General features: G+C 38.3%; 1 protein-coding gene across 1 annotated transcript in view; it reads left to right on the top strand.

Annotated features, from left to right (window-relative positions):
* Positions 1 to 11,265: 11,265 nt before the first annotated feature.
* The window catches only part of DYNC1I1 (dynein cytoplasmic 1 intermediate chain 1), a 366,270-nt gene continuing 356,854 nt past the window's right edge, over positions 11,266 to 20,681 (top strand). The window contains exons 1-2 of the mRNA XM_007939787.2: positions 11,266 to 11,373; positions 19,973 to 20,087. Of these exons, the coding sequence (XP_007937978.1) occupies positions 11,266 to 11,373; positions 19,973 to 20,087 (223 nt within the window). The remainder of the gene's footprint in view (positions 11,374 to 19,972; positions 20,088 to 20,681) is intronic.

The raw sequence follows: 20,681 nt of genomic DNA, 5'->3' as shown, positions 1-20,681 counted from the left end.
TTTACTACTGTGTCTCTTTCTTTTCCTCAAAAGAAAGAGTTCTAAATCACTGTTTGGGTTATTTATATAAAACAGCAAAATTATGTTAAATAAATGTCTGGTAGGCTTTGGAATCAACTCCATCTTACTGGGAAGTAGGTTAAGTCAAAGTGTGGTTCTCGGACCCCTGAGACTCTTAGGATACTTTCAGTGGGTCTGAAAGATCGAAAATATTTTCATAACACTAGAATGTTATTTGCATTTTTCACTGTGTTGACATTTGCTATGGTGATGTAAGAGCAAAGATGGGTATAACTATTTGTGCCTTAGCATATATTGAAGCACTGGCACAAAACTGTACCAAGAGTCATTGAATCTTCATTGCCACACATTTGTGTTTTTTTATTTTTTTAAGCCAGTTTCACTTAAGAATGACCTTCATGAAGCAGAAAAAAAAATGATTAACCATATTAAATCTCTACCTTTGAGTACATGTGTGCCTGTGTTGTTGTTGTTGTTGTTGCTAGGTGCTGTTGAATCCGCTCTGACAGTGACCCTGTGTACAACAGAACAAAATACTGCCTGGTCCTGTGCCTTCCTCATAATCCGTGCTACACTGAGCTCATTGTTGCAGCCACTGGGTCAGTTCATCATGTTGAGGGTCTTTCCCTTTTTTGCTGATCCTCTACTTACCAAGCATGATATCCTTCTCCAGGGACTGGTCCCTTCTGACAACATGACCAAAATAGGTGAGACAAAGCCTTGCTATTCTCTTTTCTAAAGAGCATTCTGGCTGCACTTCTTCCAGGCCAGGTTTGTTCATTCTTCTGGCAGTCCATGATATTTTCAGTATTCTTCATAAACACAATTCAAAGGCATCAACTCTTCTTCAGTCTTCCTTATTCATTTTCACGCTTTCACACACATGTGAGGCAATTGAAAATACCATGGCTTGGGTTCTCTGCACAGCTTACTCTTCAAAGTGACATCTTTGCTTCTTAACACTTTAAAGATACCTTTTGCAGCAAATTTTCCCAGTGCAGTATGATATGACATCTGATTTCTTGATTGCTGCTTCCATAGTTGTTGATTGTGGTTCCAAGCAAAATGAAATCTTTGACAACTTCAATCTTTTCTTCACGTATCATGATGTTACTTATTGGTCCAGTTGTGATATTTTCATTTTCTTTATGTTGAGATGCAGTCCATTCTGAACACTGTAGCCTTTGCTCTTCATCAGTAAGTGCTTCAAGTCATCTTCACTTTTAGCCAGCAAGGTTATGTCATCTGCATCATTTTACAGATTGTTAATGAGTCTTCCTTCAATCCTGACATCGAGTTCTTCATTTAACCCAGATCCTTGGATTATTTGCTCAGTATACAGATTGATTAAGTATGGTGAAAAGATACAGCCCTGACACACACTCTTCCTGATTCTAAACCATGCAGTTTCCCTTGTTCTGTTTGAACACCAGCCTCTTGGTCCACGTAGAGGTACCTCATGAGCACAGTGTTCTAGAATTCCCTTTCTTCACAATGTTATCCATAATTTATTGTGATCCACATGTTTGAATGCCGTTGCATAGTCCATAAAACACAGGTAAAAGTCTGGTATACTTTACTTTCAGCCAAGATCCATCTGACGTCAGCAATGATACCCCTTATTCGGCATCCTATTCTGAATTTGGCTTGAATTTCTGGAAGTTTGTTGTCAGTGTACTACTGCACCCATTTTTAAATTATCTTCAGCAAAAATTTACTTGCATAGTGATACCCACTTTAGAAACCCAAGGAGGGATCACTTTGAGTTGGGTCCAGCTCGATGGCATGTAACAACATGATATTATGTGATAATTTCCACATTCTCCTGGATCTCCTTTCTGGGATGAACACAAATATCGATCATTTCCAATCTGTTGGCCAGACAGCTGTCTTCCAGATTTCTTGGGAGAGGTGACTAAGTGCCTCCAGCACTGCATCCATTTGTAGAAATATCTCAGTGGGTATGCCATCAATTCCTGGATCATTGTTTTTCAATTCCTTCAGTGCAGCTTGGACTTCTTCCTTCAGTAATAGTGGTTCTTGATCATATGCTACCTCCTGAAATGGTTGAACATCAACCAATTCTTATTTTTTTACAGTGACTCTGTGTGTTCCTTCCATCTTCTTTTGATGCTCCCTACATTGTTCAGTATTTTGCCCATAGAATCCTTCAACATTGCAATTTGAGGCTTGAAGTTTTTCTTCAGTTCTTCCAACTTGAGAAATATCAAACATGTTCTTTCCTTGTGTTTTTCTAATTCCAAGTGTTTGCACATTTCATTATAATACTTTGTCTTATTGAGCCATCCTTCGAAATCTTCTATTACTTAACAGAAGATTTGTTGTTCTTTTACTTCATCATTTATTCTATTTCCTTTAGCTACTCTCCATTCAAGAGAAAGTTTCAGTCTTTTCTGACATCCCTTTATGTCTTTTCTTCTTTTGCTGTATTTTTAATGAGCTTTTGCTTTCTTCATTTATGATGTTCTTGATGTCATCCCACAACTTGTCTGGTCTTTGGTCAGTGCTGTTCAGTGACATTCAAGAATGTCAAACCTATTCTTCAGGTGGTCTGTAAATTCAGGTGGCATGCATAGAAGGTTGTATTTTGGCTCTTGTAGATGTTTAAAAAATTTCTTCAGCTTCAGTTTGAACTTGTTCATTAGCAGTTGATGGTCTATTCCCCAGTCAGATCCTTGCTTTTCCATAACCTCTTTCCACAGATATAGTTGCTTTGATTTCTGTGTATTCCACCTGACAAAGTCTACATATAGTCTAGTATAGTCACTGTTTATGTTGAGAAAAGGCATTTGTCATGAGTAAGTCATTCATCTTACAAAATTCTATCATGTGGTCTCTGATATCATTTCTATTACCAAGGCCATATTTTCCAACTATTGATGGTTCTTTTTTGTTTCCACTTTCTCATTCCAATCACTAGTAATTATCAATACATCTTGATTGTATGTTTCATCGATTTTAGACTACAGAAATTGGTAAAAATCTTCAATTTCTTCATCTGTGGCTTTAGTGGTTGGTTTGTAAATTTGAGTAGTAGTAGTATTAACTGGTCTTACTTGTAGGCATATGGATATTATCCTATCATTCAGGCATTGTGTTTCAAGATAGTTCTTGAAATCTTCTTTTTAATGATGAATGTGACACCATTCCTCTTCAATTTGTCATTCCTAGCATAGCAGACTATATGATTGCCTGATTCAAAATGGCCAATTCCACCCTTTTCAGCTCACTGATGCCTAGCATATTTATCTTTATGTGTTCCATTTTATTTTTGACAACTTCCAATTTTCCTAGATTCATACTTCATACATTCCATGTTCTGATTATTAATGAATGTTTGCAGCTCTTTCTTTCCATTTTGAGTCATGCCCCATCAGTAAATGAAGGTCCCAAAAGCTTCATTCCATCCATGTCATTAAGATCGACTGTACTTTGAGGAGGCAGCTCTTCCTCGGTTGTATTCTGAGTGCCTTCCAACCTGAGGAGCTCCTCTTCTAGCACTGTATCAGGGTGCATTTCAGGGATTTTCATGAAGTTTTCCAGTAATATATCAGACAATGTTTCACTGCTATTCATAAGGTTTTCAGTGGCCAGTTTTTTTGGCAGTGGTTGTCCCTGTTCTTTTTCCCAGTCTGTCTTAGTCTGGAAGCTCCACTGAAACCTGTTCACCATGGATGACCCTGGTGGTATTTGAAGTACCTGTGGCATAGCTTCGAGCCTTACAGCAATACATTAGCCAACACAGTACAACAAACTGACAGATGAGGGGTGAACATGTCTTTACTAAGTGACAAAAGAGAACATACAAAACTCTTTTACTGCCTACCAGTGGTTGTCTCTTAGAAAAACATTTGTGCAAGAGTTGGAGTTGCAGGCCAAAGTAGTTGCTGTTTTTCATGAAACAAAATTTTTAATGGAAAAAACAACTGACAGAATATGAAACTGAAAACTACAGTTATTCAGACTTGGGTATTTGGCAGACATTTTTTCCAAAATGAACTGAATGAGATTGCCACTTCCTAATGTTTGCTGCCAGTGATTAAATTTGAGCGTTCAAACAAATAAAAAAAAAAAAAAAAAAGAGGTAAAATATGGGAAATTTGTCGGTTCAAACCCACCAGCCACTCCTCGGAAGGAAGGTTGGACAATCTACTTCTGTAGTGAAACTGCCTCAGAAACCCAAGGAGGGGTCGGTCGCTATGAATGAGATCCAACTCGAAGGCAATGAGTTTCGAGCTTTTTTTCATTATTATATGCTCCACAGCTTTACAGTCTATAAAGATTTTGCTGAAGAAATTGGTAGTACTGTTACCAAATTTTCTTTTTGGAGATTGTATAATGAGGTGTGTCCAAATCTGCATAACTCAGTATTTGCCAATTACCAATATTTTCCAAATAACCAATACTTGATATTATAAAATCATAAATGGGTAAAAGATTCATTCAAAGCTGAGGATAAACCAATGGATTTTAATATAACAGTATAAAAAAATTTCTGATATTTCATATTCCATATTGCAACTAACTGTAAGAAACTGTAACTTATTGAATTGTGGGTTAATATCAGAGAAGAATATCCAGAATTACCTGAAAGGCTATAAAATTACTTCTCTTTCTTCTGACTACATATTTGCACGATGCTGAATTTTCATCACATACTCCAGCCAGAATAGCATATTACAACAAGTTTAATGCAGAAGCATATATAAAAATCTAGTTATTTTTATTAAGATAGGTATTAAAGAGATGCAAAAATTGGAAAGAACTACACTCTTCTTACTACTTTTGTCTTGAAAAATATAGCTTTTTTCATAAAAATAATAACTAGTTTATTGTTTATTTTAAAATAAATTAACAAATATCTAAAATTATCTTAGTTTTGACTTTATGTGGTTAATATTGATAGATGAAACCTGCATGAACAAAAGCTTTTTGGGGCCCTCAATAATTTTTAAGAGTATAAAGGAGTCCTGTTACCAAAAAATTTGAGAACTGTAGATCTGCAGTATAAGTAGGCCAGGCCTGGGCACATTCCTGTTATGAGATTTTCTTTTTTTTTGCTGTTGTATTCTGTAGTGTCCTGATGGTTATAAAAATTCAGCAGATGGTCTTCCCACATCTTTTCTTGTCTATTTCCTCCTGGGATGCCTATAAACTTCTTCTTATTGGCTATGAGAGACACTATACAAATCACGTAATGGTTGTAGTTCGTATCATCCCTTGGCCTCCCCACCCAGGTAATAGAAGAAAGCTTTATTTATGAGGATCCAGGCAGGTGAAACAAGGCTATGAAAGATCAAATTTCTTACATGTACCTAGGGACAGATGAAAAGTTCAGTAGGTGATAATGAAGATCTGACAAGAGCAACTATTTTCAGGAAGGAAAAGAGAACTTGCTTCTGGGTATTTTTTGAATGATATCTGGCAACAGCTGGGCAATGACTTAAACCTCCTAGGATTCTGACTTCAAGCTTAAAAATACATTTGCATATGCCAGCATTAGAAATGGAATCTGCAACTGCTGCCAACTTAGACAACCAAAAGGAAATAGAGATCTCTGTTGTTCAAAAGCTAAGCCTTGGGAGTTACTGTTATTAGGCAGCTGTGTAAACAGACCTGAACCTTTTGCTTCTCCTCTGTTAGACACTTGGTTCAAAACAGGACCAAACCATATCATGACAATATATGCAGAAATGGAAATGGAAGATGATAATTCTCATTGTTGGGTTCAAGAAAAGCTGAAAATATTCCTTTCTCTATGAATGTATGTGGATATGAATAGTGAAAAGGAGATGCACAGGTGATTGGGAAGGCAAGGGGAGGTGTGAAATGACTCCTCTTGGAGAAGTGGATAAGATAGGGGAGGATGCCGAACAGAAACAGTTTGGTATACAGTTACCCTAGGTGGTGCTCTGGTGGCGTAGTGCCTAAGGCATTAGACTGCTAACCAGAAGGCTGCTGGTTCAAACCCACTATCCACTCCTCGGAAGGAAGGTTGGACAATCTACTTCCGAAGTGATACCGCCTTGGAAACCCAAGGAGGGGTCTCTATTAGTTGGATCCGACTCGATGGCAGTGTGTTTGGTTTGGTTTGGTAGGTGGTACATATGGTTAACATGCTTGGCTTCTATCCAGAAGGTTGGAGGTTCAAGTTTATCCAGAGGCACCTGTGAAGAAAGACCTGGTGATCTACTTCCAAAGACACAGCCTTGAAAAGCCTATAGTACAGTTTAACTTGGACACACCCAGAGTTGCCACACAGAGTTGAAATTAACTTAACTGCAACTGGTCTATATTCGACAGAAAATTTGAGAGTAATGTTATTACTCTTAAGTTAAATGGCACATGTATTTAAATACTTTTTTCACACCTCTTTTCCCATATGCCTCCCATTTCATAACCCATTTTGTTTTTAGCTTTCTTCTCTCTGATTATATTGCTATGAATTCAACAATTGGCTAGACCTTTAATGTGATTCTCACTGTAATGCTTTTAAAATGATTGCAGTGAACCTTTAGTGATGACTTTGATTATTGAATTAGGGTGGAACTAGTGACAAAGGAAAGAGTAGACAGAGAGTACTAATCATAAAATAATAATAGAGGAAGGGGAGAAGAAGAAAGCAAAGGAAAAAGTGAGGAAGAGGTAGGAGAAGCAACTTTTCTTGGATATTTAATATATACCAGACACCATTCTGAGTTCTACTTATACTGACTCATTTACCTGGCTCAGTGGGGTCAGAGATGGGCTGAAACAAAAGTTGTTAGAATTGACATGTTTAGGATATAGGGTGGAGATGAGTTGTAGTGACAATGAGAAGCAGGGGAGCAAGGGTGACCCAGATAACAAAAGGGAAATCAGAAGTAGGGGGTTGAAATTTGAAAAAAGTTAAGGGGGTGGTGGTGGATTTTTGTATGTAGCCAGGTGTAGATGGGGTGGCTCATTTGAACTTTGGGATATCTGTTGTTGGCAGGGGTAATTTGGAGGACAAGGGAAGAAGGGGAAAAGGTGAAATGGGATTGTGCTTAGTGACGGTAAAGCTGGAGGGTTTGCAGGAGAGCATTAGCTAAGATGTGGAGGGTGCGAGGAGAAAGGAAGCATTAATTAGGCATATAAAGAGGACATGGGCAGAGGAGATGCCACCAGCAGAGAGGGGCTTCAGAATATGGGGCTCTGTTAGGAGGAGAGCTGAACAAACAGTACAAAAGTGCATTAACTCTCTCCGGAATGGATGGAGCTAGGGAGACACTGAGCTTTGTGCCTAAACCAGGGTGGAGTTAAGCCAGGAGTCTCCTGGTGAGTGGTGGAGCTTGCTGATGATCAAACTGGGCAGAGCCTTATACCCAGAAGTGGAGTTCCTTTATCTACGTGACCCCTTGTTATTTGCAAATGAGAGAGACCAGCTTTTTATGTGTGTCAAGTTAAGTGAGCGATAATTAGCAGCAGGTAGCTCTCTGACTCTTACTTTCTTAGGTTGAGAGCTTCAGAATTGCCTTTGACCTACATTCACCATTAGCCACAGGAATCTCTATAACTCATGCCCCCCATGCTTTGCTCCTCTGGTTGTTTTATTTGATGTGTAGGAAGATTTAGTGGTTCACCCTGGAAGGCCTTGCAGGAAAGCTGGCTGATAACTGCATTTAATGCCACTATATCTATGGGTAAAGGCCCATGCACTCCCTCTAATGCACGCCTTCCATACCTTTTATGAAGCATCCTCTTGAGAAATCTTACTCTCCTAGGGATTGATGCTAAGTGTCTGTTTTGGAATAGATCCAAAAATCAGTATGTAGAAGGTATTTTGTGGATATGTCTTTTAACATTGTAGCTCTACTACATAAAAAAAAAGTATTTGAAATGTCACTGCTTATTATAATCTTTTTTAAAAATTCCCTGGGTGCTACTATTGTTTGTTTTTGAAATATTGGGTCTATGACTGGGAATACCACCTTAAATGAACAACAATGTCAGACATACCTATCAGTTTTAGCTGTAAGAAAGCCTCTACCCTCTGCAGTAATCTACCAAAAATATACTTTGCTTCCTACTGGTGGATAAAGTTCTTGTGAGAAGATCACAATGAATACAGGATGTTCTTATGTGATTTGCTCCTTAATAACCATAATGTGTAATAGTAATAACCATAATGGAAGACACTTTGGACGGACAGGGGAAGATAGATAAAAGTTGGGGAAATGTGAAGGAGAAGGGGAAGTTAATTTTCCAAGAAGTTTCCACTAGTTACTTTCGATATAGAACGACACTACCCTTACTTTAACAGTGGTTTCTTGATTATACATTTTGACGGCAGAAAAATCTCAAACATATAAACTTTGGCCCCAGCTGAGCAAGAATGTGCGCAATTTCTCACATGGCTCCCAGAATTAGCTTCTACTTCTTTCCAGCCAGGACTTTTACCCATTGGGGTTGGAAATTATTGGCAACCAGTGTTTTAGTGGTAAAGTTTACTTTTGCTAGCTTAGTGGCTACTCTTGGGGAAAGAGAGGAGGAAGCTCTAATCAGTCAGTCCCTATTACTCCTGTCAGCAATCAATTGGAGCTGGTTAGATCTGCCTTCTGTAGGCAGGGTGTTTGCTCTCTGGCTGGCCCCAATCACTGCTCCACTTCCTCATGTTATCTGCCTGGCTGGCTTCTGTAGGACTTTGAATTTGTGACTCAGGTTCAAACGGTCCTTTGTATGTGGGTGACTCCTAACTCTGTTACACAGCTTCACATCCCCTCTCTAGTATATTTTCTATGCATTCTTTCTGCTCAGAAATCCTGTTAACATTCAAAACATAACACACTGAAAGTTTCCATTTTCTTCTTTGCCTCCTCTTCCCAATTTCACTGCCATTCTCTTTGTTCTTTCCAATTTGAATTGTTGCGGGATCTTTCTCTTTGGCCTCCGTTTCTAAAGATTGAGAAGAGTTCTTCATCCTCCTTGGCTGTGCTATTTCTGGTTCACATTCTCTGCATTCTGTGTCTATGTCCCTCTAGCATCCCAGTGGAGGTGCGATTGAGTCACATAGACATTGGCACCAGCCTCCCGACAGCTTGCCTCACATCTGCTTTCTGCTGCTGTTTTGCAGTAAAGGATGAGACTAGGCTTAAGTACATTCCATTTTCATTTTGCCACTTATCCTTTCAAAAAGCTGATATGATTTCCCATCACCTATTCATTACACAAAATAGAACTCCCTTTTCTGTTTTCTCAGGGCTTCACCAGTTGCCTCTATACATTAATTCTTACTAACTGAAGTTTGTATTTCTTGACTTGAATTCATCCACATCTTTTATACTCAACCTCCGGGTTCCCTCTTCCACAACCCTTTGTACATCCATATCTTTCCTTCCTTTCCTAGTTCTTGACTTCATTCCATATCCAGTTCAAATTTTGTCCCTTCCTCAAAGCTCATCCTGTCCTATTCCATCAGATCTTGATTATTATTTTGTTCTTAATCTTCTCTGATCTTGTGCATTGGAGAACAGCAGTGTGTAGTAGTTCAGAGCATGGACAGCCTTGAATTTAGATTCTGCCACTTATTGGCTGTGAAGTCTTAGGTCTTGCTAAGCCTCCTTTATCTTCATCATGAAACAGGCATTAATAATAATCGTGGTCTCTTGAATTGGTGTGATTAAATGTGGTAATGAGTATAACGTGTTAATACACGCTCAGTAATCAATAAGCCAATACCTCAGAGAGCATCTACAGCTATATGACATGGCCACAGATTTGGAGTATGTACTCTTTGAGAGAAATAATGCGGTTTTGCTCATCTTTGTACCCCTATGTCTTATAAAGTATCTAGCATAGATCATATATATTCAGCGAATGTTTGTTGAAAAATGAAGACAGGGTGTGATCATGAATGGCAGAGATTGATTATTGTGATCATTATTGTTAATATTTCATAAATCTTTGCAGTGACACTGTGAGCAGGAAAGTGTACAGTAAGAACATAGTACATTTCCTGAATGTGTATATTTGTCTGAAAATGTATCAGAGTGACTGTAGATCCTTGATTACCTTCTAAGGGCAATGACAAGAACTTGGAGGATTTTTTGATGGTTTGCATTCTTTAGCTCTTTCTTTCCTTCCGTCAGTCTGCCATCTACATTGGGAGACATTATATATTCATCATAGTCACATACAAATAATATACAAATGAATACTCATGACATTTATGAATGGCTCTTTTATTTTGTTTTGTTTTCCTTTTTTAGGCATTTTATTCTCAAGAGCGTCTTCATTTCTCAGGGTTTCTGTTTTGTTAGCTTTCAGTTGGGAGCACAAAAGAGACAAATATCATCATTTACAATTTGTGAGAGTCTTCTGCAAACTCATTCTGTTTTAAAAACTTCTGGCACCACCACTACCAGTGTCGACATCACCATTAAGTCTCTTTTGCATAAATTTTCATAAGAACTTGCCATATAACTATTTATTTCATGTAGGTACAAACACTGCTTTGGAATGGGAAAATGCTGGCATAAGCAATATTACATTCAGTATGCAAATGAAAGCTTTATAGAAATAGGGTTGTTCTGGGGATGAAATTAATTGTGACAGTTCAGGAGGAGTTTTACAGAAGAAGAAGATTAACATGTTAGGTCTTCAGTGGCTATCTACCGTGATGCATATAATGTTAGGCAAAATGAAATCTCCATGTGCTCAAGCTCAGTGGAGCAATGTTGATTGAATCCACAGAAATTTGAGCAGGGCATGTTTCCAAGGGTTTATGACAGCCAATTTTCTTTTCTCAGTGTGAGGAAGAATTGGCCCATTATTATCTAAATTGGAAGTCATGATAATGGTTCTTGTTTGATTTCCTTACTTATTTTATTTTTTATTTTTGTTTGTTTATTTGTTAAGAAACTTGTACAGAAAATATGTTGCTTATTTGGAAGTAAGTTGCTATTTTTCTTCCAACCAGAATGGACAACAACATTCTCTTTTTAAAAAACATTTATGCACATATAATAAGGGAAGCTTTTATATAGCACGAGACCAGATCTAACTTAGTTTGCTTCTCTGCTTCTTTGATGTAGGCTAAATAATACAACCAGTTATTGTCAAGAAGTCAAAATTTCAAGGTGGGTTTATCTTTGCATTGGTAACACAGAAAGGTTGGATTATCTTTGCAATGATAATGCAGAAAGGTTTTTGTGTATATTTTTTATATAGTCACATTTTTCTTTCTTTTCCTCCAAGGAAACCAACATGTCTGACAAAAGTGATTTAAAAGCTGAGCTAGAGCGCAAAAAGCAGCGCTTAGCACAGATAAGAGAAGAGAAGAAGCGAAAGGAAGAGGAGAGGAAAAAGAAAGAGGTAAGTACTGTGTGGTGGGGTACCATGGGGAAAAGGGAAAAATCACTTGATTCTAAGTCTAATCAGTAGATAAGTAGAATCCTCTAAAATAGTCCTTGTATGATACCTGAATAAGATGAGTACATGGTCAGAGTAATATGTCATGGCCATCTGCTATGTGCTGGTCAGTACCCCTTAAATGGTAGATAGCATTTGGCCCAGTGGTCCCCAAGCCCCCAGTTCACCCCAGCCTTGGACAGAACCCTGAAGGTGGTCTATAGTCCCTTAATTGTTAGGAGTTCCTTAACCTTTCTGTGTCTAAGTTTCTCATCCTTAAAATGGGAATAATATATTTACTTTGTAGGGTTATACAGATTCAATGAGTTAATCTTATAAAGTGTTTAGCAGTACCCAGCATATAGTAGTACTTAGTGTTAGTTTAGACAAATAAACAAAAAGTTTGCTATCAGCAAGAGTATTTAGAAGAAAAATGATGTTACTGAATTTACATTTTTTTAGGTGACATTTATTTTCCAGGGTAAATAAGAGTCCTAGATCTGATAAGGGGAAAGCTGCATCTCCCCACATTGGTGAAAGTGTGGATAGTATAGTAGAGTCTGTTCCATGGGCATAGAATTATGAGATGTTAGGGCTGGAAGAGATTTTAGAAACCTTCCATTCACAGGCCCCTTTTTATGCAGCAGTGACTCTGAGGTGCAACATAGCCTGCCTGCCTGCTAGACCCAGAATCTAAGACTACTGGCTCCCAATAGCCTTGCTGTCATGTCATGTTTTCTTCCACCATGTGAATCCAACAGATAATTTATGTTTAGTTCTCCAACTTTTTTTGTGGCATTGTAGAAATATCTCACATCTTATTATAAAATGAGATGGTGAGGATATGTTTGGATAGTTTTCTAAAAAGAAAATTTTGTGGTGTTTGTGTGTATTGCAACTAGATCTGCTTCCCTGGTTAAGGAAAAAGAAAGCATTTTTTTTTTCTCATATTCTAAATAAGTGTTATTTCATACTATCAGGCTGGGTTGACCAAGGTAACCAGGATGCATAGCAATTATTATTTTTCAACAATGTAAAACATAATTGCAGTTGCATTTTAGCCTTCTGGCATCTTGCATCTTTGGCTACCATTACACTTTGATGGATGGGATAGTTTATTTGTCCTTGACAGCATACATAATGCTTTTCCCTGGGAGATCTTTGCTGTTATATATGCTGTCTTTGAGTGAAATAGAGGTGAGAATTGACAAGGAATGGCTATTCATTTACATGCAAAGCCAAAAAAAGCATTAAGTTATTATGCTTCCTTTCCTTCAAATGTCAACACTTACTATAGTTTTAAAGCACCTGTTATCCTTTACTAATAACCAGTTTCCCTTTCAACTGACATTCTAATATCCAACTTGTGTTTCATAGAATTACCACAAAATGTGATATGATATGGGAACTCAGGTTCCAAATTATGCTGTCTGCTTCATCTTTTTCATTTTACACATTTTGGGAGAAATTATAGGCAAATAAGGCTGATAGTAGCAGGCCACTCTTTTTGCTTCTGGACCACTTTTGCCTGATAGAGATTTTACTTATTACATAGTAGTAAGAGTTTTGGGAGGTTGTGGGAGGAGGGGGTGGAGCATGTGAAACACCTGGGTTCTTCTTGGTTTCTACCTAGTTTTGGAATTAATATCACATAAAGTCTTACACTTCTTGTCTCTAAACTGATGGGGTGGTTTAAACCTGTGGTTACAGATCCCCCTACCCACAGATTCAACTGGGATAGTTCATAGAATCACATCACAATACAAAGTCTTGGTGTTTCAGCCTCAAAGTTGATGATTCCAGAGATCCATTTGGTACCACATTTGGAGAACCACTGGACTATATCATCTTTAAGAATTACCCTAACTTTAAATGTTCTCCTTTCACAACCCAGTCACCCATAGGCCTGGTGATCTGTTTCTGAAAGGTCACAGCCTTGAAAAGACTATGGAGCACATTTCACTCTGCACGCATGGGGTCACTGTGATTTGCAATCGAGTTGACTGCAACCAACAACAGTTTTGTGGGAGGAGTGGCTGATGCAAATAGTTAAACACTCAACTGCTAACAGAAAGGTTGGAGGTTCAAGTCCACCTAGTGGTGCTTTGGAAGACAGGCCTGGTGATCTGCTCCAAAAAATCAACCTATGGATCATTTCTACTCTGATACACACTGGGTCACCATGATCAGAATCAACTCAATAACAACTGTTGGTTGTTTCTTTATTTTTATTTTTTAGTGTCATGGTTTATAGCATTTTGGTAGCTAAAAGAAATGCACAAGTAATCTATTTGATTCCTTCTTTTTCAGTTGAGGACACTGGGCTGCAGATGCCTAAGACTTAGCAGTACTTCCCTCTGCGTCCAGTATCAGAAAGGACACCTTTTTCCAGGCGATTGTCCAAATCGGAAACCCGGAGTCATTCTGTCATCACTTCCTACCCTCAGCTTTCAGTAGTCCTCAGGTCCTGAGCAGACATGACAACACTCTTTTTTCTCCCCATTTTCTTTCTTCCTAAAATCCACATTCCTGCCAGGCTCAGCTGCTTTCATGTCCCTTGATGAGTTACACTCTTTTTTGACAGAGAGTTTGTGAACAGTCTTTTCCCTTTGCTTTGAATGTTCTCCTGCTTCCCCCATTGTCTTTCCCCTTTCAGTTCTCATCTCAATGCCACTTCCTCCAGGAATCCTTCTCTGTTATCTTTCTCCACCCAGAACTAGGTTCTCTATCCTGCTCTCTGTCCTTGACCTTAGCAAATCATTTAGAACAGAGCATTATATTTGCCTCTTTACTTGTCTTTCTATCTGAATAAATGCATGCTTTTGGGGGCAGGGCTGTATTTTTGTTTTGTTTTGTTTTTATCTTTGAGTCCATGTTTACAAAATCCTGCCACATAGGAGGCCTTCAGTAAAGGCTTGTGGAATGAATGAATGAGTAAATAAATGAAGACATAAACTAGTTAGGGCCAGTTTGAGAAATTAGTCCCAGACAGCTGTTCCAAGCATATGGAGTTCTTTCTGTAAATTTCTTTGAAAGCCTCCGATTCTGAGACTATGAGATGGTCCAATCAATGGGCCACCGTCATTGACCTGAGTTTAAAATTTTCTAGTTTTTACTGCATAACGTGGATGAACTTGGAGGACATTATGCTGAGTGAAATATGTCAATCACAGAAGGGCAAATATTGTATTAGTCCATTATTGTAAAAAGTCAAGGAAAGGTTTATATATGGAAGGGAATTTTCTTTGTTGGTTACCAAGGGTGGGAGGGGAAGGTAGGGAACACTGTTAGATAGGTAGAGACAAGTATTGATTTGGGTGAAGAGAAGGGCAATGTACCAAATGTGAGTGATAACATGATGGCACTGAGGAAGAGGAAGACATAGAGAGGTACATGAGAGGTATAGACAACAAAGATGAACCCTTTTGCATATAGAGTACTGCATTGTCAGTGAAGGCAAACATAGGTATATGGGTGGATAGATGGGTGGACAGGCTGAACTATTAGGTATGTCTGTGCAGGGGGCAGTGTACCCAAGACCATGTACAGGGTTGGCAGACAGTGGTTCAAAAGTATATTTGTATGTTCTGAATGAATTCCCAGGTGTATAGTAGAGCTGACAAGGGACAAGGTTGTAGTCACTTCCTGGTCACAGCAAGCTATCCAGAAGGAGTGTATAGTTGAACCTGTGGGCTTGGGACCATAGTTGCAGGGGCCATCATACTCAATTGACATAACATACTACACAAAACATGTTCTATCTCCTACTTTGGTGAGTAGCAGCTGCTATCTTAAAAGCTTGCAAGCAGCCATCTAGATGCAACAATGCATCTGTCCTAATCCAGAGCAAAGAAGAATGAAGAAAACCAAAGAGTCATGGAAACAATTAGTCCAAGCAACTGGTACACCATGTGATCCTCAGTCTATATAACTAAGAGACCAGAAGAACTAGATGGTGCCTGGCCACCACTGTCAATCACTCAGAGGGGGATCTATGTAGGAGATCCTGGATAGAGAGGGAGAACATTGTGGAACAAAATGCAAAATCATTTGAAAAATAAAGAAGGGGAACAGGTTTGCTAGTCTGATAAAGCCTGGTGGAACCACTGAGACTATGGCCCCTAGCTGTCCCTCAGGTCTGAAATTGAAACCATACCTGTGGCTTTCAGCCAAACAAAAGACAGGCATATGAGGTGAACATTTACACTAGGTAGATATACTCCTTGGAGAAAATAATCATGAAATAATAGAAGGGCTGTTTATGCACGGGGAGACAGCTAAGGGGGCAGGAATGCATGGAGGGATGAACACAGGGAAGAGGTAACTATTGGGTGGAAGTGAGGGGAGCTGTTGCATTGTGGTAAATTGTAGTCAATGTCATGAGATAAAGTGTATGTGAACTGCTGTATGGAAAGTGAATTTGCTCTGTAAACTTTCACCCAAATCACAGTTTAAAAAAAAAAATTCTAGCTTTTGTATTATTGTTGTTGTTGTTGTTATGTGCCATAGAGTCAGACCCGACTCATAGTGATCCCTCCTTGGGTTTCCAAGGCAGTATCACTACGAAAGTAGATTGCCCCATCTTCTTCTGAGGAGTGGCTGGTGGGTTTGAACTGCCAGCCTTCTGGTTAGCAGTCAAATGCCTTAGGCACTACGCCACCAGAGCTCCCTTTGTATTATTGTAGAGAGTTAGAAATAGCCTCAACATTATAAGCTTGATTTTTATAAACTTTCTTTAAGCTTATATTTTAAATAAAACATACACATTTAGAATGAAAACTCTTTAATCTGAGTGACATTATTTTTCCCTGAGTCTGAAAATTAGTGTGAATTAGGACCACCCAGGTTGATTGTCTCCACAGAATCCAGAAAACTGTGTACATCTTGTATTAAATTACCACACACTGCTCCTTTGGATGTCAACTGCTTTATTATGGATGAAATCTGATTAAAAAATAAATATAGTGGCTATCATTTAAGACACAGGCCCAGTTTCATGAACAATTGGCTTTACTGTAACGAGGTATGTTTAATGGGGCCACCCTGAAGTTTTGTCCTTCCTTGGCCCTCTGCCAAATGGCTGGAAGGTGAGGTGGGCAGGGGTTTCCTGGCCTGTCCTCACTTGTTCCTCCAGTGAAGGTGGAACTGTCTTTGGAAAAGAGATCGATGATTCTTAGCTGACAACCTTTATTTCCTCGTCTGTCTTTCCCCTTTCTCTCTCCTCTGGGTCACAGATGTGGTTACTCTTAATAAACAGGAATACCATTTGCTGAGAAGGGCACCTTGTGTATTTTTAATTACTAGGACTGTGAAATCACTCCTTGTTGAATCATTAAAACATAATGAGATTCTATAGTATTTGCATGGGAAAAATGAAAAGTTTCATGACTACAGCATTTAGTATAATTGTTGTAGATAAAATAACACTTTGCTTAGTTTAAGGAACTAACTGGCAACAGATAGGGACTACCTTTATTCCCAGTAAACCCCAGTTACCTAATTTTGCATTTTTTATGGCCAACTTTTTGGATAGCTTTCTTAAGTTTCTGCTGTATCTGGACAGATATTTATTTATACCTCTCATTCTATCTCTATACCTATATCTGTCATTATACGACCTGTTATCCTAAGAATTAGAAAAGGGGAAAGGCAGGGAATGAGTTGGAAAGACACCTTCTATTGTGGAAGTAAAATTTTGGAGGTGGAGTTCAGGGATACTATTTTTGCGCAGTGTATGGGTATGTTTATTGACATGTGATTTTGCTGTCTTGCATTTTTCGTGGATGTTTCATGGTTAAAGTTAGAATCAATTTCATAAAAACAGATCCTGGACCTTTATGCCTAGAATATACATGACAGAAAATTATGGATAACACGCCCTAAGTTTATTCAAAAGGAAAAGTTTAAGTAGATCTTGTTCTATTTACTCCACTGTGTATAAGGTCTATTAGGACTTCTTGGTTTCATTACCAATGACACTCAATACATACCTGTTGTCATTCAGTAAATTTTTGTTGAAAGAATGAATGAGAGTTAATGATTTCGTTGTTGTTGTTGTTGTTGTTATTGTTACTAGACCTTAGACATGGCTTTATTGTGAGCGCTGGATCACCGGAAGTCTCGGTGACTTTCCTTCTAACAGTGAGGTTGTAAAGAGGGATCCTGAATGGAGTATAGTTGATGGAAATTGGCCAGGAAAATATATAATGCTAAGATGATATAACTATAGAATTATGGTTACCTTTTAAAAGTATATGTTCATTTGTTCATTTAACACAGTTTTTATTGAACACTTACTATGTGCCAGACATTGAGCTAGGTGTGAAGATATAGTTGTTGGTGTTGTTATGTGCCATTGAGTCATCTCCGACTCATAGTGACCTTATGTACAACAGAATGAAACACTGCCCTGTCCTGTGCTAGCCTCATGATCCCTGCTGTACCTGAGCCCATCACTGTAGCCACTGTGTCAATCCATCTTGTTGAGGGCCTTACCCTTTTTTGGTGACCCTCCACTTTACCAAGCATGATATCCTTCTGCAGAGAATGGTCCCTTCTGACAACATGGCCAAAATAGGTGAGACGAAGTCTGGCCATTCTTGCTTCCAAGGAGCATTCAGGCTGTACTTCTTCCAGGACAGATTTGTAGTGAAGATAAAGTAGTGAGCAAAATAAACATAAATCTCTTCTCAGTGAAACTGACAGTCCAGTTGTGGCTTCACTGTGATACCATCCTATTCCATATTGGATTCTTAAGAGAAGCTTTGCTTATCTTACTATTTTCATTTGGATTTTAGTAGTTGCTATGGTAATTACTGGGAGCTCTGGTGACTTAATGCCTAAGGCATTTGACTGCTAACCAGAAGTCTGGTGGTCCAAACTCACCAGCTACTCCTCAGAAGGAAGACTGGGCAATCTGCATCCGTAGAGATACTGCCTTGGAAACCCAAAGAGGGGTCACTATGAGTAGAAACAACTAGAAGGCAGTGATCTTTCTTCCTTTTTTCCCCTTATTTCCTTTCTTCCTTCTATTATTATATATGATAAGTGAATGTTGATATAAATCCTCTCTCTGCAAAGTCCTTTTTCACATCTTAGTTCAGTCTTAGCCTCTGTTATTTGTAGGGACTTTGAGAACTTACTTCAGTAGTCCAAATACTAAAATTGAAACAGAAAATGAACTTTGATATCTTCACTGGTAGAGATTGAACAGCCGTTCCAGAATTATGGGTTACCTAAGAGCACCTAAAGCCCTCTATCACTCTCATTAGCCCTTCTTGTCTTCCACGATGGCAGTTTCCCTCTAATGGCAGATAGACTTCAAAGATGAGAATTCATTTCAAGCCCAAGGAAAATGAAAGCTGAGCCCAGCACCACGTGCAGAGATGTACTTAGCACATAATTAATGTGTAGTTTACTGTCTGAGTTGAATCAAAAGTTACATGAACTCTTCTGCTTAAGATGCCATGCTGTAATCCCTGCTTTGGTGCATTGAATTGTACACAGCACAGTTGAGGAGGTAATATGCCTGTTAGGGGGTTCACATTGCCCTTGGGGAGGAAAGTATGTTTGATAATGGAATATTTGTTTGATTTTTTTTTTTTTTTGCAAGCTTTAAGACAGCTTCATGTCTGTAAAATTACAAAGCTTTATTGCAAGGTAGCTATGCATCAAACATGTTATAGTATTTGAGGTGTGGGCTAAATAACTTATCTTGAACAATAACTGTTATGAAAGAGAGGAGTCCTGAACTGTTTAAGGTGCCCTCAGAATCCCAGCTTTGACCTTTCTTAACCTGTATTTTAAATTGTCACTGTTCTGAAAATATACAGACAAACTGGGCACAGGATCTGACTTTAAGAAGCCCACATACATGTGCCTTTTAGACAGATTATGTGACTACAACTTCTTCTCAATCGATATTTTGTACTTTTCTACATGATATTTTTCTCCTTTTACTTAGAATGTATAATTGAAGCCTATGAAAATCAGAATCAAGTAACAGAACTTACATCAATATTGTTCACATACCTTGATAAACATATTAGCCGTTTCTTTTAAACTGTGATTAATTTGTTCTACTGATACAAATAGTGTATTTTGCAGTACAGATATTCATAAATAATTTTACTTTTTATCCAGATCCCAATGATTGCTTGCTTACACAATTCTGACTTTAAATTTGGTGCATGAATCTTAGACACACACACACACATATCAAGAATTGATGTTATGCATTCCTAGAAGGCAACAAGAAGTCTAAAAAAGCAGATCAGATTTTTTAAAATCCACGTCCCCAGTCAGAAATACTTTTCCTTGATGATTTCTTCCAAAAGCAAGTGTGAGAAACTTTCACAGCCTGTAATAGAAGAGAAAGCACTGGGTCAGTAATTATTCACTGGAGTGGTTAATTTTCTTTCCGTGCTTTATACATGTGATAATATTTACTTGGGGCTTTTGCCTGGTCTTCCCCACCATGAATTTACCATTTTCACTTTCAGCTAGGAAAAGCATACATTGAGTCACATTATTAACTTTTCTTACCGACACTTACTTTTTGTAGGCTGATATGCAACAGAAGAAAGAGCCTGCTCAGGACGACTCTGATCTGGATCGCAAACGCCGAGAGACGGAAGCTCTGTTGCAAAGCATTGGGATATCACCGGAGCCCCCTCTAGGTACTTAAAAGTGCTTCATGTTACTATTGCGGGATATACCATGTCCAGTGTTTGCTTGTCTTTTAAGGTTTTTGGTTGATTATTTTTGTTTTATAATCAATCCTGTGGCTTATAATTTATTTGCATGCATTTTTGGAATTGGGGCTGGAAGAGATGGAAGGAAAGGATGTAGAGTGTTCAGCAATTTGCTGCTTATTAAGTGATTGGATGGTCAACTTTCCTCACTGTGTTACTATTAGAATCTAGACTATTTATTCTATTCTTATAAAATGAGTTGCCACGTGGTAAAAATACAAGAGATTTTGGAACATTTAAAATTAATTTGTTCTACTTTTCTATTGCTGAAACCCAGCCAGTCTTTGCCAAAGTCCAGTGAATCTGGTCATGAATTTCATAACACCACAGGCATTGAGTTATTTCAAGATGAAAATAGTGCTCAGTGGGAAATTTGGAGGAAATCCTAAAATGGTGACACATTAGCAGCTAATTAGCTAGTCTAAATTTATTTGACTCTATTGTACATCTTGGTTCCATTGCTAATGGTATTTTCACTGTATCACCCCTCCTCCAACTCATTCATTCCTAGTCAATTGT

This window comes from Orycteropus afer, unplaced genomic scaffold (assembly GCF_000298275.1).
Source record: "Orycteropus afer afer isolate SDZICR_OR568_19922 unplaced genomic scaffold, OryAfe1.0 scaffold00063, whole genome shotgun sequence".
NCBI lineage: Eukaryota > Metazoa > Chordata > Mammalia > Tubulidentata > Orycteropodidae > Orycteropus > Orycteropus afer.
This window is presented reverse-complemented; position numbering and strand designations above follow the sequence as displayed.